Consider the following 25,995-nt stretch of genomic DNA (forward strand, 5'->3'; position numbering starts at 1 on the left):
CTGGCTGTGCCCACAAGGGCCACTGCAGAAAAAAAGCAGCCTGCCGCGGACAAAACAAACGCCCTGCAAATGCAAAGCCCCTCGGGTTAAGAGACCCGCGCTCCGTCGTCATAAATTACAATAAAGCACTCCATCTCATTCATGGAATTGTCTTGGGGGTGCGATCGATAATAGGCTAGCAGTGGTTTGCTTTGCGATGAGGCAAAAAAAGAAATCATCAATTAATTCGACATCTGAGCCAGAGAGCTCTGGCATTGGAGTACCATTGCGTTCAGAGACATTCATTTAAATTCGAAGATTGAATTCATTAGTGGAGCTCTTGGCAGATTTTTTTCCCCCCTTAATTTTATTTTGCCTGTTATTTTGCCTCCCTTTATGCGATATTCTTCAGAAAAAAAATGTGCAGTGCTTAAATTTGCTCTACCTCATGCTCTGTCTCTCTCTCTCTCTCGCCCCCTTAGGAAAGTTCCAGAATGGGATCGCAGAGGGGGAGGTGGATCCCACGTTTGGTCCTCTGGAGGCCTTGAGGCTCTCGATATTGACTGACTCCCCTGTCTGGGTCATCCTTAGTGAGGTAGTCCGAGTTATTTCCCACAGTCCCATCCTCTCCAGTAGTGTTAATGCCCCATACCTGACCACCCATTCAGAACCAGTCAGAGTATCTTGGATCAGGACAGGGAAACCAGGTGGTGTTTCCTGATGACGTATTCATGAGTTTCATCAGGTCCCTTTCCACAGGTGTATTAATCAAGCACCATGCAGTCTGCATTGATAATTTTGCTTGATTTTATATACTGTCGAAAGGGACCGGATGAAACCCATGAATAGTTGTTTTTTATTGAAGCTATTTCTTACTTGACTACTCCAGTTTAAGTATCTATTTCTATTCTATTTATGTTTCATGAAAACTGCTTGTTTTTATTATGTTAGGTTAGTATTCTTATACTAATTAGGAGGTAAAAGTTGAGGAGAGAACAAAGTCACCATGCAATATACCCTTTCTTTTGATAAACGGAGTGTAGTGCATTGTTTGATTTTCTCTTTCAGAACACTGTAGGCTTCAACAAATTCTGAAATCTTTTGTTTCAGATATTCATCAAGAAAGCAGAATGAGCGAACTCACAGCAATACCTCACAAATCCATTCAGCCTTTCGGCAAAGGGAGGAGAAGCCTTTTACGGCCGCTCATCCCAGGCATTGGCCCGGTGATGATTTAACATGGTGGAATGCCGCCACCTGCTGGTGATAAGGTGGTACACCAGGCTCAAGTCAGACACGCCACGGTCAGCCATCCCCCAAGAAAGCAAGGGAACGTTTTTGCCTGGACAAATGACAGCGACCGTGTCTACGGGAAGGACGGATGACGCTGAATTTTATAAACTGTATTTATGTGTATATACGCTCATGTTTCTGTAATTGTAATTACACTGGTTATCGTCACTGGGCTTGCTGGATTGTCTTGCCCCTTTGACGAATTTACGACATTTAAAAGTGCTGCTTTTGGAATGGAAGACTTTGCTCTTGATTTTTCCTACCTAATTAATCTTTCATTTGCTAAATTAAAAAATGCCTTCTATATCATTTTCTAATTAGTTTTCTCCTCAAAGTAATAGTTTTACTCATGCCTATACCATCTAATATGTATTAGTTATACGTTTTCATGACTATACATATTTGAAGTACATACATGCATCTGATCTTTGTAAATGTGTGCTTGTATGTATGTATACAGGTCTAGTGAGTGTCCAAAAGTCAATTCTGAGAGTCTAGGTAGACAGAGTGATGCGAAAAAGTGTCTTCAAACCTAGTTGCTATTTAATTCTTCTAGAAAAAAAAATCTTCCTCTTCCTTCTCTGCCCTTGGCCCTTTATACACAAACATAAACTAGATCTTTTGAGGCATAGATCATGGATAGAAGATTACATTAGCAAGGCCATCTGTGCAATCATTTTTTCCCCTTTCTCTCTCTTTCTTTCTTTCTCTCTCTCTCTCTCTCTCTCTCTCTCTCTCTCTGCTTGCAATTTGCCTTAATGTGACTTGAAGTTAGCTGCAGCCAGGGTCAGCTGGCATGAGATGGAGTTACAGGCCAGCAGATCTGGGAATGGGATTAGGAAGTAAAGATACAACATGAAAAAGAACAGACGGGAATGACGGCCTGGGAGCTCGCTGAGAAAAATGGAAAAACGTCCTCCGATGCCTCTCTGTGCGGTCTTCAATCAGAAACCCCAAACCCGAAACTCGAAACGGACATATCAGCTGATGAGATGCAGTGTTGACGTTCATATTTGCATAGTCTGCCCACACCAGAGACAGTCTGCAGTAAAATTATTGAGGATGTCACTTTATGTTTCTGATGTGATGGCATGACAGTATAGTAAGGTCATAAATGCCCAGGACCTGTTTGAACAGGCCCAATGTTAATCATTACTGTGGAGAGCTTAATCTACCCTTCACACAGGTCTGTCTCTTCCAAATAACTTTCTCTCACATTCACACCCATACAACCCCGGGAACCCCACCACCAGCTGCAGCAGCAATAATCAAAAACGCCATTTTGTTTTATCATAGGACTAAGAACAATGACAACAACACATTATAGTGCTTTATCTAGGCACTCATGGGGCCTTACAGTATAAAGGGGTGGGGGGGGGACGAGCCTTAACTCAGCTGTTCCACCACCAGCTTGGGTTTCTCAATCTAAATCCTGATAATTTTCTAGGACGGGGGAGCGGGGTGTAAGGGACTAGAATCTGGAAGATCAAGTTCCACTGGCACCTCTGCATTTCCCACATTACAATCGTCACAGATAAGCAGCATCACTGGTGAGGGATTTTATGGGACACCTGTGTGCTTGAGTTATCAAACAGGTAAAAGTATGTGAAGGAAATGACTTTGCGTGACTTTCGTTGCTCTCATGATTGCTGGCCATTTCAATTCATTATCCTAAAACTGTAATGGAATATTTAAATACACATATTGAAGCATTGTAAAGCAATGCTTGTATATCACTTTACTTTCAGTCTAAAATACCATAAAAGACATCTACACAAGCTATGCTGTCTTTGGCAATATAGTCACTAATGGTTTATTGGGCAATTCACTGTTGGACAACATATCCACAGAAATATTACTTCTAACCAAAAAGGCATTATTTTTTAATGCAGCTACTGTGTTTTTTCATTTGTCCATAGAGAGTAAAGGAATAAGTGGGAGTTTAGCAATGCGGCTGGTTTGTAGCCTACGTAGGCTATATCTGTAGTGAGGATATAGCCTAACAGGAGTTTGTCTGATATGCATTGGATTGTATAAGGTTGCTGCTTGTAACAAGGAGGCCTTATGCCAAACCGATGGCCCAAATGTAGGCTAAGTGATGTGTGGTATAGTAGGTCCTTCACTGCAAAGAGCGAAGACGTGGGGGGCTGGCCAAATAATGTAATCCGTTTCCTGTCCTGGCAGAGTCCTGTTCTTTTTCTTTTAGGCCTATCTTTTTTTTTTTCTTGTAAGATTGTAAAATGCACTGGAATGCATTGTGTCGTATTTTGTAACATTTAGATAAACTATATTTAATGATGTTATCTTCTATCCAATCTGTGAATTGTAATAAAGCCAAAATTTAATCATTTGAAATACAAAGAGATTATTTTTGTGCATTGTTCATAAAAGGGTTAGTTCATAAATGGGGTCATACATTGGGAGATTGTAGCCTACCCTCCAACTTTCAACAAAACAAAATAGCTTACTGCTGTAACACAACTTTGTAAATTTAATCATATGGGACCTTGAAAGATTTTGATTAACAGTAATATAACCACAGACAGTAAAAGAAAGATATAACACCACACCTGCCTGGATTGCGAGAAATCTATCCAGTTTCTTAGCCCAACCCCCTCACTTCCTCCTGGCTTGCCCAAGTTGTGGATCGACTGAAGGGATCAACCAATGGTGCTTTATTTCCTCTTGCTTGCTGACCAATTATCGCTGTCCACGAGGTTCAGGTTAGAGGCGTGATCTAGGGTCTTTTGACGGACGTATATTCGAAACAATGCCAGGCTGACAATTCTTGGTGGGCGTGGACGTTTGTTGAGCGAAATCCTATCATGTGAGGGGTAGGTGGAGCCACATTTCGAGGATTCACCCTCCAAAGTCACACGTGATCCCACAGTAGTTCCAGGCGGTTAGCTACATCAGAGAACAGGGGTGAGTTGGTAATTGCAACCAAATTGCACTTATTTGTCCTCAAAAGCTTCTGTGTTGGGAGTTTAGAATATGTGTCGTGTGCATGTGATTGCATTCATATAATAGCAATACTATATGACCAAGTAAACCACGTTTGTATATACTTTGGTCATCTGCGTGGCCTTAGCATGACTAGCTAGCAATAAGGCCATTCTGCTCGCTAATTAGGCTAGCTAAGCTAGTTGGTACAGGTGGCATGTCAAAATGTTTCAACTATTATTGCAGCAAATTGACCTCTTTAAGTTGCTTGTATTACACCTAACGTTTGTGTTTTCTAAAGATAGAGTTGTATAATTTCGTATTGGTTGCTCCAGTAGACAGAGCATTTTGGTGAGACGTTAACGTTACCTAATATTGGGGGAGGGCAGCCTTCATTTGCTTGGAAATGTTTTTTTTTATTATCCGAACTCAATGTATGAATACACTGTTATGTAGAGTACGTGTGTTCATATGTTTCGAAAGCAAAGTAAATGTTTCATTATCGATACAGTGGTTTTCGTTGGTCTTGTTGATATCACGAGAACCACATTGCCGGTATTTTCTGTAAACGAGTTCCCGAACCGAAAGTGCTAACGTTAGTTGGCTAGCAAGTAGTTCTCCAACAGTTTCACGGTTACCTTGTGCTGGTCAGTACAATCTTGCGTTTCAGTTGTAAGATTTAGTTTCCTGCGTAGAGGGGCAATTTTGCCTCAAAACTCTACAGGCTAAGGCTGTAAATCCAACGTCATCCTTGCTAGAAACGCTGTCAATAATGTGCCTTAAAATGCATGTTAATCTGTCACTGTAAACAAACCGACGTTACATTTTGTTGTTGTGATGTAGAGATTGTATTTGCCGTGTGATCAACGAACTGACATGGATAGCCTAATGCGAATGTAAAGCGTATCTAATCGGATTCTAGTCGAACTGGATGAAGATGACAGACCAGTTTTAGCCACTTCCGTCTCTCAGTTTCAGAATGAATGGGAGGCTGCTGCTACTTGTAACATGCTAATTGAAAGTGTAACCAATTGTTTGCTATGTGAAAGTAGTGATTAAACATTGACGTTTTAGTATTTTGCAAAATACTGTATTTTATTTAACAGCAGAAGGCAACGGTTTCACTTGTCCTCTGCTACATGCATGTGATTGCTGGGACTAAAAAGGCAGTAGGCAGTAAGTTGACTCTTAGTTAAACAACTGGAGACACTGGTAATAATTATCAGCCTGCAGCATGAGGTTAGATATTGAATGGTGTTGGGACATAGGAACAACAGGAAGTCTGCTGCAGCCCCAAGAACACTCTGAGTTTATATATATAAGGCCACTGGTTTCCTTCTCTGCTGCACAGCGAGTCCCAGCAGGCCTCTGGGATATGGCTGATAAAGAACGTCTCGTCGTTTTTTTCTCCCCCTTCTTTTTTTTGTAATATAGCCCGTTCCCTGTGGACACCGAAGGCTGCTGTGGGGCATTGCTCTTGATGAAAGTAGCATAAAACACTTGGCCATTCAAACTAGGGCAGTAGTTCAGTCAAATAGCAAACCTTATCTCTGTTACACTCACACTAGAGCTTATATGGAGCCAGATGACGTTTACCTCAGGACCTATTGTTTCTCAGGCCCTCCGTATGAAGGGCCCTCAAGCCTGTCATCGGCACATCGCCTCTCTGAGGGGTCATATGGCGAGGTGCAAGCCAGCAGCAGCCTGGGGGTTGGTGGTAGTAGATGAGTTAAGCCTAGGGACACAACGCAGTCACCTGACTGTTATCTACATATTTGCCCCCGGGTAGTTATTTAGTAACGGTTTTATGCGTTTCAAAAGAAGGGAGATTTGTCTCTGTCTTTTTTCCCACCCCTTTCCTGAGTTTATCTTAATATGGGTCACACCTCAGTGCACTGCTTGGGCAAGCAGGAAGGCATTGGGCATGTGACAATGGTTGTAGCACAATGAAAAACAGTGAAAGTTAAAGTAAAACAGTTATAGTGACATTGGCAAAAGGACATTGCGAGCCTAATCGTCAACTGAAGATTGTATTGAAGTGTTAAGTGTGTGGATTGAGCAAGTGAAGGGGGGCCTCTGGTTTGTCTGCTGTGGTTTTGGACTAGATTAGCCTGATCAGTCAGCTGTAGTGAACGCCTGTTTTGGGGTCAGTGGGGTGGGGGTGGGTTTGTGTGTGTGTGTGTGTGTGTGTGTGTGTGTGTGTGTGTGTGATGGGTGGGGGGGGGGGGTTCGGACATCCCAGTCGTGTTTGCAGTGATGCCTAGAGGGCTGCCGGTTACACCCTAATACCCCCCACCATACACACTCTCCCTCTCCCCGCCTTTCTTTTTCTCATCAACTGGCTTTCTCTCGCTATCTCCCCCCTTCCCCCATCCATACATTCTGTTTTCAGCTCCAGAGATTCCTCCCAGGCTAGTTACCACTCCCCCCCCCCCCCCCACCCCACCCTACCCCATCCCACCCCCCTTCTCCTTCCCTTTACCCCCCACCCACAAACACAAACACTCTCTTCATTCGGACTCTTCACCCTCACTCACAAGCAGCCGGTTTCACCAGTGCTAAAACCGCTTGTTCTGGGCAACTCCCAATATGGGTACCCCCCCTCCCCCCTCCCCCCTCCTCCTGCTCCTGCTCCTGCTTGCTGGCTAACTGACGCGTTGCTGTGTAAACAGCCTGTCATTGTGTGCAAGCTGCAGCCGCACTGCCTGAGGAGAAGCTCCAGCTGGCCCGGTGTGTAGACGGACCAGGCCAGAGCGCTCGTCCTCTGCCCAGGGAGTGCCCCGCGCGGCAGGCGGGCATAACCTACAGGTCGGTCTCGCTACGCTGGACAGCTGGGTTTAATCACAGATGCCCCCCTCTGATACACACACAGAAACACACACCACTCCCATACCCCCCCCCCACACACACACACACACACACACACCCCATCCTTGGTGTGAATGAAGCATCTGTAAAAACACTGTTCATTTGCGGTCTGCATGACACGTTTGTTTTGCTTTTTTTGTCTGGCAAGGCACCTTTTAGTGTCTGTCACTCAGAGTTGCCTCTGAGGTGGGCGAAGGTTTAAGGTCGAGAAGCGTCAAGCTGAGTAGGATTAAATGACGTGCGTGGTCTATGTGTTGGTGTAAAGCATACAACACGAGGGCTAGTTGGTTTCCTCTTCCGCTCACGTTCACTCCTCCAGTTCAAATGATTGTGTTTTAATGGCGCTGGGCAACAGCAAGCCTACAGCAATAAACAGGCTGCGATTGGCAGTATACAGAATCTATGCAAAATCATTACATCAATCACCATGACACACAAGCACCCTCTCTGCTCTCTCGATCTCTCTCTCTCTCACACACACACACTCTCAAAGTGAGCCTACATGAATTCTGCTCTCAGCTGCTCGCTAGTATGAGCCTTGTCAGGTGTCTTGAGTGTCCTCAATCAGTTGTCTTGGAGGAACAGATGGGGCCTCCAGGCCATCAACAAGTGTGTGTCCCACCCTCCCCCTCTCCACCACGCCACTACTACTGCACCCCCAGACCCTTGCCTCAGCACTGCCCTCTAGGGTTTAATCCGTTTTCCTAGTAATACGCCGACTCTATGAAGGCTCAAGGCTCCTACAGTTCCACATGTCCGTCTGAGTCACCTGTTGAGTTAAGAGTGCTGGTGGTCTTTGTCCAGTAGGCGCTATTTGGTTATTGTTTACAGTGATGTGCGTTTAGCCAAATGTTTTGCATGAAGGGAGTTGTTTTAGTTTACGTTGGTAGTTAGTTAGTAGACAGAGGGTGGTGGGGTCTTCTTAGAAAGACTACTCTAAACCCCTAAAGCAGCTTTGCATCATTCAAATAGCATGGCAGGACAATGGAACTTTTACACACACACACATCCACCCACCCACCCACACACACACACACACACACAGTAACAACTTGGAAAGGGTCATAGGACCACCTCACATTCCTGTCCCACTCCTCCTCCTCCAATCTCATGGGGGCAAGTGTTCTACCGAAGATCCCTCACAACCCGTCGACCTTGCCTCTGCAGTGCCGCGCAGACACCATGTAGCACTACTAAAGGAAATTGTCCGCACGTAGTTTCCTCTTTTTTTTCTCTGCCTCGTTGTCTTTTTTTGCTGAAACGACAACCACAGACCACAGACTTTGTTTGGGTTAGCTGCTATGACGACAGGTTGCTATCGGGCGCGCGCTATGGGAGCCCCATGGCTTGCTTTGGCTAATCCTGGGAGTTTTAAGCTCTTTGGGGAGCAGTGTTTGTGGCTGCACATGCAGCAAATAGTCTCTCTCGGGAGGCGAGTGTGTGTGTGTGTGTGTGTGGGTGTCCTGTAAGGAGGGGAGGGGGATTGCAGAGAGACATGAAAGTGTTGCACAACAGTCCCACTACGCTTGATTCCAGCCCCCCCGTCCCTCCCCTGAGCCAGCTGGTGCGGCGCGAATATGGCGTCTGGCACTGTGGGGATCAAGCGCGGCCTTTAGCAACGCGCCGGGCGGAATGGTCGCACGCTGGGCCCGGGCCTGGGCCGGCCGACACCTTTTCCTGCGCTGGTGGTGGGATGCACGAGTCGAGTGAGCTCATGGCTATTACGAGACAAGTGAACGCAAGGGACGTTGTGTTGACGGTGATATTCTCTCTTGTATCACCCAGTCAATCCACAGTCTTATGGTTTCAGTCTTCCAGTAATCCTTTTTAGGCCTGTTGAAAAAATGTTGTTGGTAGGGTTCACATGCAGGCATTGGGGTGTAGACCAGGGGTGAATGTGTTTGGTTGGACCGGTGTAGGGAGAGGTTTGCATTGGGCCAGTTTGCTGTCCTTAGACACATGCTGTGTCTCTAAATCCTCACTCTGCCTTAAGCAGTCATTTAAATGGAGGGGCGATGCAATGTGATCTCCCAGCAGGATTATGTGTGTGTGTGTGTGTGTGTGTGTGTGTGTGTGAGGTGCCACACATTTAGAAAAGCCCAAACTGTGGGCTCAAATGGATCCGCCTTAATAGCACTGCTAAATTGCTGTGTGTGGATACGAGGTGTGTGTGTGTGTAAGAGAGAGCGAGCGAGAGAGAGACATGCTGTGAGTGTGTAATCTCTTTGGATTTAATCTCATTAGGGCCATGAGGCTGAGAGTGCAGATTTTTCAGTGCTCATCGCCTTGGAGATGGTAGCCGGGGGGTTGGCTACCTGGCGTCCCAGGGCCAGGCAACCAAACCTTGGCATCGTGTTGGCATTAGCCAATATTGCTGCTCTGTGTGTGTGTATGTGTGTGCGTGTGTGTGTGTGTGTGTGTGTGTGCGCTAAACTAACCAACGAAGGTTGCTACTCCCCAGTGTATTCTCTACAGCGCTAGGCAACCAAACCTAGCCAGTGTGTTTGCATTAGCGTGTGTGTGTGTGTGTGTGTGTGTTAAACTAACCAGTGAAGGGTTGCACCTCCCCAAGGTATTCTCTAAATTTAGCCATGTCGTGGGGATTTTTGTTGATGTTGTTCAAGTCTCATCCGTGCCCTGTCATTTTGCATATTGGTTCATCTATTCATATATCAATGCGTCCAAAGAGCTCCGGCTGCATTGCTAGGCTAGCCGTCATGTCTCTCTGACTCGGCTCTCTCTCTCCCCCCCCCCTCTCCCCCAGACTATGGATCTAAAGGTGCGGTTGTGTTTGCTGCTGCTGGCCCTGAGCTGGACCGGCTCCCAGGTGAGCGTGAGTGCCCAGGAGGAGGACGAGGCCGACGTCATGGACATGGACGACGCGGATGTGGATATCGGAGACGACATTCTGGAGGGAGAGGCCGAGGCTGAGGGCGACGAGGCGATCGACGAAGCCCCAACAGCGCCACCTGTGCCAAAGGTAGAGCATTGCAGAATGCCACGCGACCTCACCCCCCCCTCTCCAAGTGTGTCACTACTGCAAATGACAGTTCCGCTTATTGCATGTTATGTACAAAATGTGGCAAACCACTAGCCAGACAGCGGCAGACAGTCCACCACATTGTAAAAACAGCATCATTGATAAGTGATAGTTGGCTTTTCAAGTGCACCAGTTTACTGCTGATAGTGCTGATACTGATTAAGTGTTATACAGCGAGATAAGGAACAGGCCAGTTGTAAATGTAACTGCCAAGTCTCCTCCTGTGTGCATGCTTGTTTATAAACGCGGAGCATGGTTCTGTTTATGGAACGTAAAAAACACAATTGACTCTTTGTAAATGATATTCCAATTGACCGAATGGAGATATGGATCCAATACGATGAGGCTAAGCAAACAACAGCAGCCATTTTGTTTCCACCCTGCCTATGTAATCCCCTATGTAATTATTGATCTCAGAGAGGTCAACGAGTCAGTGATACGGAGGCCTCTAGGAGGTGTAGCCCAACACTCTGTGGCAGCACGGGATTGGCTCGCGTCGGGCTCCGGTCCCGAGTACAGATGCAAAAAAAATGTGACGCAGGATTAGCTCCCTCTCTGCTGTGACACTTTAAGCTATCTTGATCTGGCGGAGGGAGTGCCAAACGACAATTAGCCCAGTGACCGATTAACCAGAGGTGGCACTGTGTGCTCAGGGCCGTCCAACAGCGCATGGCGGAAGGGCCACCGGGGTCAAGTTACTCAGTCTGTGATCTACTTCTCTCCATAACTCTAAACTCTTCTCTGACTCTGAACATAACCCCAGGTCAGCCATATATGCATTTTTTTAAGTATATATTTTGGGGCTTTTTGCCTTAATGAGAGAGAGAGAGAGAATGTGTTTGGGAAATGACTGCAGGTCGGATTCGAACCTGGGTCTCTGTTGGCACGTGGGCTTGTACATGGTGCGCCCCCCTTCCCTCCCCCACATATGCATTTTGTTATTTGTGAGGATTAGGAGGTGAGCCACAGTACTAACATTGAACTTAGCTTGGCCACTTGACCGTGATGAAGCAGCTCAGACGAGGTCACAGAAAATGGGACTCAACCTCTGGACGTTTTGCTTTATTGTGTGTTTCTTGTAGGTGACCTATAAGGCCCCTGAACCAATGGGAGAGCACTTTTTCGCCGAGTCATTCGACAAAGGAACATTAGAAGGGTATGTGTATTGGTTTACTTTCAAGGAAAAAATATTTTTCATATTTTTTTGATATCAGTAGTGCTCTTTCTGCTTTACTGTCTCATACAGTCTTCCTGACTTCATTGATTTGTGTTTTTTTGCTTCAGTTGGATTGTGTCAAAGGCCAAGAAGGAAGGGATTGATGAGGAAATTGCCAAGTATGATGGTGAGTTACAGAACAGTCTCACAATGATGCTGAACTTATTTTCTCATAATAAAGTTAATGTAATCACCCCTGTCATAACCAACAGGAGTAGTAAATAGAGTTCCCTAGTGCATGATGGGTTATGTATTTTTTTTGTGTCTGTGTAATGCAAAGGTGTATGGGAAGTGGAGGACATGAAAGACAGCAAACTCCCCGGAGATAAAGGCCTGGTGCTGAAGTCTCGCGCCAAGCACCATGCCATCTCTGCCTGGCTGCTGCGACCTTTCACCTTTGACACCAAGCCCCTCATCGTCCAGTGAGTGACACTCCACCTTCTCAGTCCTCCAATGCAAAGCCATCAATATCTCAAAGTTGCAACAGCCGTTGACTTCCATGTTAAAGCCAGTTTAGAGCGGTCACGTGGTTAGTGGATAGCCTCAGTAGTTCCCTTGGTCCCTGGTTTACTACGGGATTGACAGCAGCGATCGCATTAATATTTACTGTAAATACTCAATGAAAATTACTATAAACTGCATTTCCACATACATATATTACTCACTGAAAATGCATTATTATGCACATGACCATAAGTCATGTAGAAAAGTCTTATTATAACACCTGAGATATTAATTTATTCTCCCATTGAAAGGAACTACTGAACGACCATGACATACCGGATGTGCCGCCATTGTTTGTACACGGGAGTCAATGGTAGTGTCGCAACTTTGAGATATCGATGGCTTTGCTCCGATGACTTCCCTGGACACAAGCAGAGCATACTAATGGGTCATTTAGTTCGGCACTGACTGATGTCTCTGTGCTTTTTTCTCGTAGGTATGAGGTGAACTTCCAGAATGGCATTGACTGTGGCGGAGCCTACGTCAAGCTGCTCTCCCAAACCTCTGATCTCAACCTGGTAAGAATAATAGCATAGAATGATGTATGGATGTGTGTATGTATGTATGTATGTATGTGTGTATGTATGTAGGTATGTACAGTGTTTCCCCTAGATTTTTTCCCAGCAGTGGCGCTATGGTCCGTCAAGTACCCCGCTGCGCTATTGCTGAATAGTAGGGGAAACACTGATGGATGGATGGATGTATGTATGTATGTATGTGGAATGCTGTATGTCTTTGTCCTGTTCAATTTAGTTTAAGGATGAAAGAGAGGGAGAGAGAGATAATAAATTGTGGGTTTTAAAAAAACCCAAACAGTGGCTGGCAGGAAACAAAGAACGAGACCTTGTTCAAAGGGGAAGTCAGACGAGGGTCTATGAGTGGCTGGCCAAAGACACCCTTCCAACTGACGTGATAAAGCCAAGGATTGTTTTGTTTTTTTTTAAAACATCAGTCAGACCCAAGGCTGCACTTCTCAAACATCAGCTTCACTCTGTCTCTGATACTCCACTGAGACTGGGGACACACTGTGTCCCAAGCCAAAGGTCTTAACATGGAGTTCCAGACATTTAGCCCCTAAAGCACAGACTAGTTGTGGATTTCGTGAAGGAGTTAAGGACTTATGTAACAGTTACGTAAAGCTCAGCTATAACTCACACTGGCGTGTGTGTGTATGCACACAGACATAGACAGCAGTGGTATTTGCCCAAGGACTTGTATATCCACTTAAGTAAGAACAGCAATAAGGTTGCAGTACTATCGGGGTGGTCCCTTTGTTTTTTTTAATGCATCATGGGTAATGTAGTTTGTGTAGGAGGGCCTTGTCTCATGTGTTTCTGTCTTTGCCATTCACAGGATGAGTTTGTGGATAGGACCCCGTACACCATCATGTTTGGGCCCGACAAGTGTGGCGAGGACTACAAGCTCCATTTCATCTTCAGACACAAGAACCTCAAGACGGGCGAGTACGAGGAGAAGCACGCCAAGAAGTCCGACTCGGACCTCCGCACCTACTACACTGACAAGAAGACCCACTTGTACACCCTGGGTAAGAAAACACACACACACACACACACACACACACACACACACGTGTGGGGGCGGTGGTAGAGTGCTGGGCTATCATGCTGTAGTCTGAAAAGTTGTGGGTTCAATTCCTGGCTTCCACCATTTTGCCCTTGGGCAAGGCACTTAACCTTAAATTGCTGTGGGGAGAATGGCCTTGTGATATAATTGAATTAATTGGATAAAAGCGTCTGCTAAATGAATAAGCATACACCTAAACAGGTTATGGTTGAACTAAGCACGGCTATCATCACAGCTTTTGTCACAGCTATTATCTATCAATCATGATGGTGAGCTGGAGGAGATGGTCTCATACTGTAGTTCCATCAATCATCAGTTATGAGGCAGGATTTTGTTCAGTGTTGACTGGTTGTTATTGACGTTCCTGAAGACGAGACTTGCCTTTTGAAATGGTTCCTGACAGAGCTGACCTTTTTGTTTTTTCCTGTGTGCGTGTCCAGTGCTGAACCCCGACAACACCTATGAGATCCTGATCGACCAGACGGTGGTGAACAGTGGCAGCCTCTTAACCGACGTCACCCCAGCGGTCAACCCCCCTGCCGAGATCGAGGATCCCGATGACCACAAGCCTGAGGACTGGGACGAGAGGCCCAAGATCCAGGACCCTGACGCAGTCAAGCCAGAGGACTGGTCAGTGTGTGTGTGTGTGTCTGTCTGTCTGTCTGTCTGTCTGTCTGTCTGTCTGTCTGTCTGTCTGTCTGTCTGTGTCTGTCTGTGTCTGTCTGTGTCTGTCTGTGTCTGTCTGTGTCTGTCTGTCTGTGTGTATGTATGTGTGTGGCTGTGTGTTATATGTATGAGAGTGGGTTTTTATGGTAATAAGTTGATTATTGAGGAACACAGATTAAGACATGGAATTCAAAGCAAACAAAAAAATGTGTGTGTAAAGTACTGAAAGGAATGGCTTGCTCACACTCTTCCTCCCCCTCCCCAGGGATGAGGATGCTCCAGCTAAGGTCGCTGACGAGGATGCCGTGAAGCCCGACGGCTGGCTGGACGACGAGATCGATTACGTCGCCGATCCCGACGCGGTCAAACCCGAGGACTGGTGAGTGGTCTCAGCCCAGCTAGAACAGCACCACCCCTCCTGTTCTCCTCCACCTGTAGCCCCACCTGCATCAGCACTCACACTAACTACGACGACCGTTACTCTTCATATTGGTGTCTCTTATATTCACGATCCTGCGATCAGCCCTCCCAGAAAGTCACAGAAAAGATACAGAATTCCATTACGTGAACTATGTAGCTTTCTGACGAACCAGTTGAACGTGAACAGACGCATTGTGATTTTTTTCTGAAGCCACTGAGTGCATGAGCGTCAAGGGGATGTTTAGATACCAGAACTGGTTTTCCTGCCCGCTAGTTGAGCTGCGCTAGCCTGGCCGTTTAACCGGGGCGGCTGCTGCCCCCCCCCCCGCTAGTAAACCGGTGCTGGCGGCCGGCGGTGTGTTTGCCCGAGCTCTGGCCCTGACGTGGGGCTTTCTGGGAGGCGCTGGCGCTGGCGCTCCTCGCGGACCCTGCAGATGAGCGCGCTCTGATTGCAGCTGCCGGGGGCCCTGGGCGCCTGGGTTCGCTTTGATGTCCCAGATCCGAGGTGGAATTCAATTAGAGCGTCCGCTCCTGCCAGCCAGGCACAATAGCACGCGCCGCAGTGGCACCGGGCAGGCGGGGAGGGAGGGAGGGAGCGGAGGATGGAGAGAGGAAGGAGGGAGGAGGGAGGGAGAGGGAAAGATGAAAGGGCTTGAAGCGGTGTTGTTGTGATGCCCGTGTGTTAATTGAGTGAATAAATCTCTTGTGCTCTTCCACATTATTAAAATGCCCGTCTCTCTCTCTTTTCTTTTCGCTTTCAATTTCTCTCTCTCTCCCTCTGCTTGAATCCATTTCTCTCTTTTATTCTCACTGTTTATACCCACAATTCTCTCTCTCCCTCCCTCTCTCTCTCTCTCTCTCCCTCTCTCTCTGTCCATCTCTCAGGGATGAGGATATGGATGGCGAGTGGGAGGCCCCTCAGGTTCTTAACCCAGCCTGTGAGGCTGCTCCTGGCTGTGGCAAGTGGGAGAGGCCCATGATTGACAACCCCAACTACAAGGGCAAGTGGAAGCCTCCTATGATTGACAACCCCAACTACCAGGTAACTATGCCTCCATACCGAAATCTTACACCGTAGATTCCTTACCTGTTCTATTTCTTACCTTTTTAGTGTTTGTCTGATGGTAGTTAACCTGAGCTAAATGTCATACCTGGTCTAAATGTAATGCCTAGTGTCTTCAAGTGTGTGCGTGAGTGCGCGCGTGAGTGATGTCCTCTGAATTCTGCAATGTCGAAGAACTTGTGTCTTGATTGTGGGAGTTATCAACGCCAATATTACCTGTCCTGAAGTCAGTACAGGCCTCAGTGAATGTGTTGCTCACTAGTATAACAAAAGTGAAGTCTTAACTGCGTTAAACCCTTGGCTTTGTGCTTGTTCTGTGGCAGGGTGTGTGGAAGCCCAGGAAGATCCCCAACCCCGACTACTTCGAGGACCTGCACCCCTTCCGCATGACCACCTTCAGCGCTGTGGGCCTGGAGCTCTGGTCCATGTCCTCGGACATCTTCTTCGACAACTTCTTCGTCTCCTCCGACCGCAACACCGCCGACCGCTGGGCCAACGACGGCTGGGGCCTGAAGAAGGCGGCCGAGGGTGCTGCAGACGTGAGTTCTTCTCTTTTCTTCTCTTCTCTTCTCCTTCTCTCTCTCTCTCTCTTTCTTTTTCTGTCTCTTTATTCTTTCCCTTCCCGTTTATCTTCATGTTCTTTTGGGCATGCTTCCAGAAACTGCTTGTTTTTTTTTTTTTTTTGCTTGGATAGCTACTGCTATTGGATTGGATTCTTTGTGGGGAGTTTGGGTGCAAGCAGTTGTATCCTAACCACATGTGCCCACGAGATACCCGGTTCCATTCCAACCGGCAGTCATTTCTTTATCCCACCCGCAACACTCTCTCCCACTCGCTTCCTGGCCCTCCTCGCAGTCCTCTCAACATTCAGGGCTAAAAGCCCAAAAATATCCCCCCAAAAAAATGACTCTTTCATTTTCAAACCTACTTAGCGATGCAATTGCTCAGGGACATTTGAAGGAAGCGTACCAAAATGCCTTTCTTCTTCTCTTTATTGCTCTGTTATTTCCGCTTTGCCCTGATTTAAGATTTCAATTTGGTCGGCTTGCTTTGTATGTCTCGGTTTGTCTCAGTTGTCTTGATTTGTTGTCTGGTTAGTTACTTTATCTTTCTGTTTCCTTCCTCATATCATATCACATCTTTATCTTCTTCAACATTTCACTTGGCACCGTTTTTCATCCTCCTCAGGGACTTTGCCTGTGAATTGCACGTACCCACGGAGTCACTAATGAATAATAGGAACTATCCCAATTTCTCTGCTCTCGCAAATTTTTATTCGGAGACAACAAAACCTGTGCTGTTGAAAGACATCGCTCTTCAAAAACAAAACATGCTCTGGCTTGACGCAGAACCGAAACAAAATCCTAACCACGCTGCCCTTCTGAACTCCTCGCTTCTGACGAGGAGGACGTCGATGACGTCGAGCGCGATCGGGTAACCCGCCCCGCCCTGCGCTCCTGTTTCTGTTTACCCACACAGCAGGGATCGGTTCCCACACCAGGCGCCGAGCGCCGCCCGGCTAACCATGCTAACCAGTGGCGTTCCACTGGAGGGCGTGGGCTCGTGTCCCCCCCCCACCCCACCCCACCCCACCCTACCCCCCTCAAACCCTTCTACCTCCCACACTTCACATCCCCCCGCCCCCCTCCATAAGTGTGACCACGGGCGGCTGGATCACCGCATGGGAAAATGCGCTGGTGCGTCCCATAGAGCGGTCGGGAGGAGGAATCTCGCATCTCTCTGCGTGAGGATGGTCTGAGAGGAATAGGGTGGAACGAGGGAAAGCAAGAGACGGGAAAGAGGAAAAACAAAAAGGAGGGAAAGATGGTGAAGGCGAGAGAGCGAGAGAGAGTGGGAGAGGGAGAGGGAGAGGAGTCCCTGACTGTCGCCAGAGGGGAGAAGTGTTCTGCCAAAATCTGAAGTCTGTCTGTCAGAGTTTTGGTTTGCAGTTGTGTGTGGGGTTTTTTTTGTTTGTTTTTTGTTTTTTTAAACTAAACAATCGCAATTGTTTTTTGAAATGTATCAGTTGAAACAGACATGTTGTGTCTCGTATCCCTTTGAAGACAAATGCGTCAATAGACCGTACGTCCCCCATTGGGATGCGCTTCTCCCTTTCGGGATCCTGAAGGTATCCAGTGTTTCCCACAGATTAGAAGGCAATGTGTGGTGGTCGCCCCATGTCTGACGGGGGGGGGGGGGGGGGGGGGCATCCTTTCATATAATGTATTTTTTAAGATGTGAAGTTTGTCTTTGTTTGAAACACACACACATTATGTAATTATTTCCATTATATAGGCCTATACTGACATTTCTGATATTCATAACAGCAAACTTTATGCATATTATAGCCTACTATTCATATTACAACTCCACTTCTTAAATTCAGCTGTCTGGTTGAAGCCTCAAAATATTGTAAACATAGCAGGCTAAGCTTATCATACTCTACTGGTTGGACTGTTCAGTTTCCCCACATGTGTTTAAGTTTCAAGGTAAGCTAATACTTTTTCTCCTTGGGACAGGCCCTTTTAAGTCTTGGAGTTGAAAAACATTGTTGGTCAGCCAACTTGAATGCAAGAGTTTTAATCAAATGTCTGCAGCATAGCCTACTAATGATGCTAACCGAATATAACAGTAATTTAGCTAGTCGTCTTCTGTGCGTCAATGCGTCCACGATTGTGAATGTTTTATTTGGATTAAATGTGCATGTGGAGGGCGGCTATCCATTGAGCGCGCACGAGAGCGGGCCAAGGAGAATGAGTTTACTTCTACTGTTTGGTAATTAAGTTGCACGCATAGACTACAAATGTTGCGGGAGAACTTTATGCTTCTACCCGAGCAGCGTGAGGTGCATCAGTGCGACCACCTCACCTACCACGCTTCCAGGGATGATCTCGTTGGTTTTCATGGAGACAGACAGCCGCGGTGTGCACGGAGGGTAGGGGCTGTGCGTGTGTGTGTATGAGAGACTGATGCGCGAGTGACTGAGAGGGAGCGCAGGGAAAGGAAATTCAGCTTTACGAATGCTGCGTGTTTAGCGTTAGCGTTTCAAAATAAGAATAAATAAATAAATAAATAAAAGAATAACGAAACGCAATATGTGGCGGCCGGTGCTGAATCTGTGGCGCACCGCCACAAATTTGTCTATGTGTGGGAAACACTGGTATCTGTAGCGTGGCTGTTGCTGCCTCAACACAAGGCCTGCGCTCCCCTCCTAGAGCGGTAGAGCCAGGGAGGGGGAACCGCCGCTGTGCCTTTTGACTTCAAGCCTAATTAAAAAGCTGACATGAAGAGGATAACCCAAAACAGACAGACATGCTGCAGTACGCACACAAGGAGTGTTTAATGTGGGGGCCCCCCCTCCCCCTGGGCTCACCGAGTCGGCCCAGTGGCGGGGTCGTTGGGTGGGCATGATGTGGGTCTGGTGCCCGTATGGTGCCACGAGGAGGATGGGCACCGGGTGGCAGAGCGGTGGGGTGGCGTGAGTAGGCTGCTGCCTGACGCAGGATTAATAACTGTGTTCTTGGCCGCCTGTCATGAAAAACAAACCCCAGTGTGCGAGTGCCTGCCTCGTTCTTGTGCCTCCCCAAAGGTGAATTCCTGAAATGTTTGGCATTTTGGGCTTATTCGCTAATTCTACTCGCCACAACAGTATAACCCCTACACACACACAGACACTCACACACACACACACCGACTTACTCACACACGCACACACACACACACACACCACCCCCAGCAATGCAGTGAATAGTTCACATTCCCCCAACCACGTGATTTTAACCACAGGCCCTCCAGGTCAGTCACACACTTCTGTGTTTAATGGTGCTGGATTGTGAACTGCATGACTGTTACTCATTGCCGAGGATCTCATTTCGTTTTTTTGTCAGAAAGTGTCGATTGTGTGACAGTTTGGTTTCACACTGTTATCTAGCCTTAATCATCTGGATAAAAGACACTTCTTCTAGGCTGAATATTTGCCACACCTTTTTAATCAGGTTGTGTAACACGATGGGTCATTGCTCTGTGGAATTGAATAGGTTTTTGTCAGGAAGGTAAATTGAAGTCCGAGCGGATGTTGTAATGACTCTGGGCTCGATTAGTCAGGCCTCAAGCTGTGAAGTGAATGCTTGGGGGGTGGGATGGGGAGGGGGAGCGGGTGGTGTGGTGGCTTTGATTTGGGTGGCCTGTCTAATTGGCGCGTGACTCAACGAAGCCTGAAAGTGTGTAAGTGTCCCCAGCTGCCGGACCTATAACGCACACTCTCTCTCACACACACACACACACACACACCCCAGACCCATGTGAGAACTCTGGCATGTCGTGCCTCCTCTGAAGTTCTCTCCTGCAGGCTTCATGCGCACTGCTTTTTACGAGAAGGAAGAGTAAATCTCCACCCACATAGCCCTATACACACACACACACACACACACACACACACACCACACAGTAGCGTGCGTCGTGAAAGGCCAAGGAGAGTGTGGAGCCACTTGGTAGAGTGTAGGTCAAGTGCCAGTCATGGGTTTTTTTTTTTTTTTTTTTTCGGTTTTGTTTTTGTTTTTTGTTCTTTTTTATCCTCTGTGGCTTGCAAAGCGACCTGTGCTAAAGCCTACTACAAAACCAAACAAAGACCTTGAACGAAACGAGTTGAGGTCCGTGTCCGGGAGAGGATGAGGACCCCTCTCACACACACTTGTTTGCGGTAGTTTCATGAGGACTGATGCGCTTGTGCGTGTTGTTGTTCTCTTCATTCTCTGCCTCTGTGTGACTCACCGCTTTCCCTTCGCACATCAGATGATTTGACTGGAAATTCACATTTTCTATTTGTAGGTAGTCAAATGATTGCCATATCAGTGAACATGTAATCTAAGACTGACTCTGTGTGTGTGTGTGTGTGTGTGCAGCCGGGCCTGGTGAAGCAGATGATCACCGCTGCTGAGGAGCGTCCCTGGCTCTGGGTGGTCTACGTGCTCACCGTGGCTCTTCCTCTCGTCCTCATCATCGTCTTCTGCTGCACCGGAAAGGTGAGTGTGTCTGTCTGTCTGCGTTGCTGTTGTGTGTGTGTCTGTGTCTACCTGTGTGTTTCCATTATGTGTTTTTGTGTGCATGTGTGTGTATTATTGTGTGTGTATGTGTTGCTATTATCTGTTTTGCGTGTGTGTATTGTTATCTGCTGTGTGTGTTTGTGTTATTATCTGCTGTGTGTGTGTGTGTGCGCGTGTGTGTGTGTGTACACTCCTCCTCTGCTCAGCACCACTGGAGTGTAGCAGTGTGCAGCACTTGAGTGAAGTCATCACTCTATGTCTGTGCTGTCTGCTATGTGCTGTGCTGTGCTGTGCTGTGTGTGCTGTGCTGTGCTGTGCCTGTTGTGCGGCGGCTCATTATCTTGTTTGGTCTGATCTGATCTGGGCCAGAGGTAATGACTCCACTGCACTGCTTCACGTCAGCCAGCTCCACTCTAATCCACACTGACTGCACTACCACATTTGGGCCCATTCGTTTTTCGATATTTGCTCCATTGCACCATGGAGGCCAAGCCTGAGGCATGGTGTGTGTCTGTGTGTCTGTGTCTGTGTCTGTGTGTGTGTGTGTGTATGGGGGGGTGGGGTTATGTTGTATGAGCATGTAAAGTTGTATACATGTGCACCATGGATGCCATAGAGATAAGAGTGTGTGTGTGTGTGGTAAATCTGGTATGCACATGTGATCTTATTCTCTGTGGATCTCTTGAGCAGAAGAAGCCAGCGGCGGCAGACTACAAGAAGACCGATGAGCCTCAGCCTGATGTGAAGGAGGAGGTGGAGGAAGAGGAGAAGGCAGAGGAGGAGGAGGAGGAAGACGCAAAGGAGGAGGAACCAGCAGGTTTGTGCACACATACACACACACACACACATATACACACACACACACACACACACACACACACACACAGGGACAGGCATAGCCTCTCAAACACGGCTACCTGAAGGCCAATGCCAGACTGGGATGTTTGGTTTACCAGAGTACTGCAGACAGTATTCACCCGTGACACTGTAGACAAAGCTACCACAATGCAAGTATTAAGATATGGGGGAGGGGGCAAGACAAAGTGGAAAACACACTTCACAAGGTTGTCTGTAAGCTCATGCGTATTGGGAGTCCTCATTTAGACCAAGGTTCATGTGTGTTAAAGATATAGTCTCTGACTCTATGCATATTGGGAGTCCTCATTTAGCCCCAGGTTCATGTGTGTTAAAGGTACAGTGTCTGACTCTCATCCAATGTCAAATTAATCAGATTGGTCATCACCGTCAATCAGGCTGACCATGCTGAGTGTGCACTGAAAAAACACCTGTGGAAACAAAGTAGTTGAGCCAATCAACACGGACAAATTGTCTCAGGAGCGTAGAAGGGAGTAGTATAATTTCATTAGCTGTGGAGATCCAATGTCGGGCAGCCTTTTGCCAGAATTTCAGATTGTAGCTTTCAAGTCCTGTGAGTGCGGTCTTGACAAATGGTTTCTCCCGACAGTTGGAAAGAAGAGCGACTTAGAGGACAGTCCTGCCGAGGAGGGCGGAAACGAGGAAGACTCTCCAGACGGGGAGGACAAGGAGGAGGAGGAAGAAGAGGAGGAAGAGGAGGAGGACGAGGAAGACAAGTCCGACGAGGTAAGGGAACCGTACTCAAGGTCTCAGTCAAAAGCTGAGCCAAGTAGACTCCTGTCAGCTGAGCTGCTGTAAGTAAGTAGTACGTATGAAATGTGTCTAGGTGAACTTCAAAGCGTTGCTTCTCCAACATTCCATTTTATACTGGCCCCCCCCCAAAAAGCGTTAGTTAGTTTTTGTTTGTTTGTCCTGTTAATGCTACAGCCTCCTGAATACCCATGCTGTAGAGATCAATCAAGATGTCTTCATTTTGCATGCGTGTGTGTGTGCAGCTGAGCAGCTTCAGTGGCAGTGTGGGCTTACAGCTCTCTGTCTCTCCTTGGCACCCGTTGGGAGACGGCGTTCATTTCCCTTTTCCCTATTAACATTTGTCACAGACACGGCGCTCTAAAACGTACACACAGCCCTGAGTTAGCGTGGTGTTTTGAGGCCCGCGGAGTGTGCTGGAGTCATACTGTTCCCAAACAGTTCACTCTTCTTCTTCCTCCTGATAATATGTCCACGGACTATAAAGGCACCGAGACAGATCACTTTGTTGAATTTGCCTCTATTTACCCATCCCGTGTAGGTATGCAGGCCCATGCCAGAGTAATGTAGCGTGTGGAACTGAGTGTACTTATGCCCTCATGTCTTTTTTTTTTCTTTTCTTTTTACTCTTTTAACAGAAGGCAGACGAGGAGGACGTTCTGAGAAGGTCTCCCAGAAACAGAAAAGTCCGAAAGGAATGATGAGGCTCATCTTTCAGCTCCGTCTCCAGTCCTTACCCGCCCCCCTTTCCACCTCGACTGTGCCCCCCCCTCTGTCCTTCCCCCTCCTCTAATGCCCCATCCCAGCCCCCAAAGCCCATGCCTTCCTCAGACTTACCACCCCAACCCAACCATACCCTGCCCTCCCCTCCTGAGTCCTGTTTTCCTGCTCCATCTTCCCTGATGAAGAGAAGACAAAAACAGAGAGAAGAGCATCATGTTGAAAAAGAAAACGGCTGAGAAGAAGAAGAAGAAGAAGAAGAAGAAGATAAAGAAATGGAAAGCAATCATGACCTGCAAAACGAGGAGGGATCGAGGAGAGCGCGAGTAGACGAGGATTTGCGAGGATTGTGAAGATCACGTCAATGAAGTTGACTTCAGAGATGACTTTAATGTCGAGTAGAATAGAATGTGCTTTACTAAAAGAGAGAATCTTCCCATACTGTTCTGCAGACACTAACCCAAGATACCCCCTCAGACATTCTTTAGGACCTTCCTTACCCCCCCTCCCACCCCCCTCCTCTGCTCTGTGTCACCCCTTTCCTCTAGGCGGCCTCCCATCGCTCCAGACAGTATTTATCAGCCATCAGCTATGGGAACACTACAGAGTAAGCTACCATCCCCGTCATCCCAGTCATTCCCAATCTCACTTGGCGATTGGTATGCTCCCCCATTCCTACGTGGTCACCACATGGGGGAGGTCTCCCAGAGGTTTTATAGTACATGAATAAATATATAAATATATGTGTGTGTTTTGTCAGCTTTGCATACATCTGGCCCCTCTCAATACCTTTTTTTTATTATTATTTTGATTTTGCCGAAAACGTCCACTGGGGATTTCACGTTTCGACTCGACTCAACCATTTCATTCCATGAAGCTTTCTCTTCAGTGGCTGTCTGACAAATGTTTGTTTTTGCTTAATGGTTTTTTTTCCCTTTCTTTTTCATTTTGGTCAGGAAAGTCCGTAGAGTACTCCCCCATATTCCTCTGTGTATCAAGGCTGGCAGTTAGGCCCTCAACTGCATGTGATCCAGTGGGGTGTCCAGGGAGAATGCCTGTTTGGCTACTAGTCTAGAATAATGCTGCCTTACTTGTAGAATGCAACGTTTTGCTTTTTTGTGAATGTACTGTGACTTATTTTTTAATATGTAATTTTTTTTTGTTGAGATTACGTTTTCTAAAATTTTGAATCCACAAATCATTTTTTTTTTTTTCCTCTTTGTTCTTGATCTAATATAGGAGTTAGTTGTACTGTAACATATTCCAGCATGTGAACAGGAAGACATTTGTGGCATTGGTCTTCTGAGCTTGAACGAGAGAAGGGACGCGAAGGATTAATGTGCCGATAGACTGGATGATATCACGACTGCTGAGTTTTGTGTCCTTGCACGAGGTGACTCATCAAAAAATTCCGGTGTCGGCTGCGCTGCTTTTCCGTGAGCGGTTAGCTCAGTCGCCTACACAGCCATTGGTGAGTCACCTCCAGTGCACCTCCTGTGACATCATTTCCTGCTCCAGGTTGTCGGCAGTAGCAGCACGTTGGCAGTACCATTCCATCCTGTGACCCCCCCCCCCTCCGTCGTAGAATCGCAGTCACGCAGTCGCGCTGCCTCTCGCGTGGTCTGTGAACTTGGGAAGATTTGAATCATGTTTTGTTATTAGTGTCACTCAGACTGATAAGCATGGGAGATATAGGCTTACTGAGCGCAAAGCAAAATACTACATCCCTGTTTCCTCAAACACGATCACCCAACATTCACACCAATATCTGCCCCCGTTTGAATTCATCACCCCGAAGAAAATGAAAATGGCACTAAATGGAGGGCGAACCCTGATTCGGTGGAATGAAATGCTATGCATAGTATGAGTTGTTGTTTTTACTCAAGTGGGTGAATTGAGACTCCACTTTTTGCTAAAACATCTTAAAAAATAGTGGAGGTTTCTGAGCACACGTTGAGCTTTTACCCCAAAGCAGAAAGAGTTGGCACTTTTTGAACAACACAACCATTCCTCAAATAAACATAAATGCACACATAACCTAAATAATGAAAGAAACTGACTCATGCTGCTCTGCAAACAAACCTGGACATTGAAGTGACCCATCCTAGTCTGTCGACTCGGTCTTCTTGCTCTCCCTCTCTCTCGTTCTTGATGCTTAGAGCCATGTATCTGCATTTAATTCCTTGAATACTTCAAAGTTTTCAGCCTTTGCTGGTTTTTGGTTATGCTGATTGGAATGAATGGATGGATGGAGCATTGAGAATGGACAAATCAACCAATAAAAAGAGATTCTTTACTAACAGCCTATCTGTCGTAGGTCTGTCAGGGTAAATGTGGGCATGATTTGGGTCCTTCCTGAGAGGGTATATTATGAAGCGATGGTGGCTTATCCCGCTAACTTTGGGGGTTACTGCTACTCTGCAAAAGAACACTTTACTGCATGTATTGCTTCTGAAGTGACACATTATGTCGAGATCAGTGATAACTCCTGAAGTTACTCGGATAAGCCAGTAACCTCATATAGTAGTCTACCCTTCTGGGTGTGTATGGGGGGGTGGGGTTTGGTTGATTGGTTAGGGAGTGAGGGTAGGGATCATGGGAGGGACACTAGTGTGATTTGAAGCCATGGGCACTGTCTTGTGTCTGTTCCTTCTCAGGTCAGGGGATTACCCATGAAACTGAGATGGAATGTACAGCCCATGCCAGCGGAATAGAGAAATTAGGTCACGCGGCATCTCGGTTTCTAATGCTTCCTAATTGTGTTTTCTTTTTCAAAGTTGTCTCCTGTAAAACGTAACATTATTGAATGGTTTTCTTCATGCTGTCATTTTTTTTTTTCTTACCCCCTCCCCCAGTAGTTCACGCTGTTATGAGGTTTATCTTCTCAAGAAGGAGGGCAGTGGTCTTGGTTTTCACCTGGTAGTTCAAAGGGGAAATAGCGATCCTTTCTAATAACTTGACTTTGCAGTACCATGCTACACTTGGGACACTTTTTAGAATTATGGATCAAAAAAACCCTACGAGCAGAAAA

At 46.8% G+C, this 25,995-nt stretch overlaps 2 protein-coding genes across 2 annotated transcripts in view; both read left to right on the top strand.

Moving 5' to 3' along the window:
• Positions 1-3,627, top strand: part of mgat4b (alpha-1,3-mannosyl-glycoprotein 4-beta-N-acetylglucosaminyltransferase B) — a 129,791-nt gene extending 126,164 nt beyond the window's left edge. Inside the window, exons 14-15 of the mRNA XM_062524361.1 lie at positions 462-574; positions 1,090-3,627. Of these exons, the coding sequence (XP_062380345.1) occupies positions 462-574; positions 1,090-1,113 (137 nt within the window). The 3' untranslated portion in view covers positions 1,114-3,627. The remainder of the gene's footprint in view (positions 1-461; positions 575-1,089) is intronic.
• Positions 3,628-4,132: 505 nt separating this feature from the next.
• canx (calnexin) lies at positions 4,133-25,995 on the top strand (the record flags this gene model as incomplete). The annotated part of the gene is given in 15 exon segments (XM_062525084.1): positions 4,133-4,197; positions 9,848-10,063; positions 11,206-11,279; positions 11,408-11,466; positions 11,620-11,761; positions 12,280-12,361; positions 13,197-13,389; positions 13,868-14,057; positions 14,359-14,472; positions 15,399-15,555; positions 15,900-16,115; positions 20,478-20,597; positions 21,309-21,435; positions 22,084-22,220; positions 22,883-25,995. Coding segments are annotated over 14 exon segments (1,887 nt in total). The 5' UTR covers positions 4,133-4,197; positions 9,848-9,850.

The sequence above is a fragment of the Sardina pilchardus genome, chromosome 21 (genome assembly GCF_963854185.1).
Source record: "Sardina pilchardus chromosome 21, fSarPil1.1, whole genome shotgun sequence".
Classification (NCBI taxonomy): Eukaryota; Metazoa; Chordata; class Actinopteri; order Clupeiformes; family Clupeidae; genus Sardina; species Sardina pilchardus.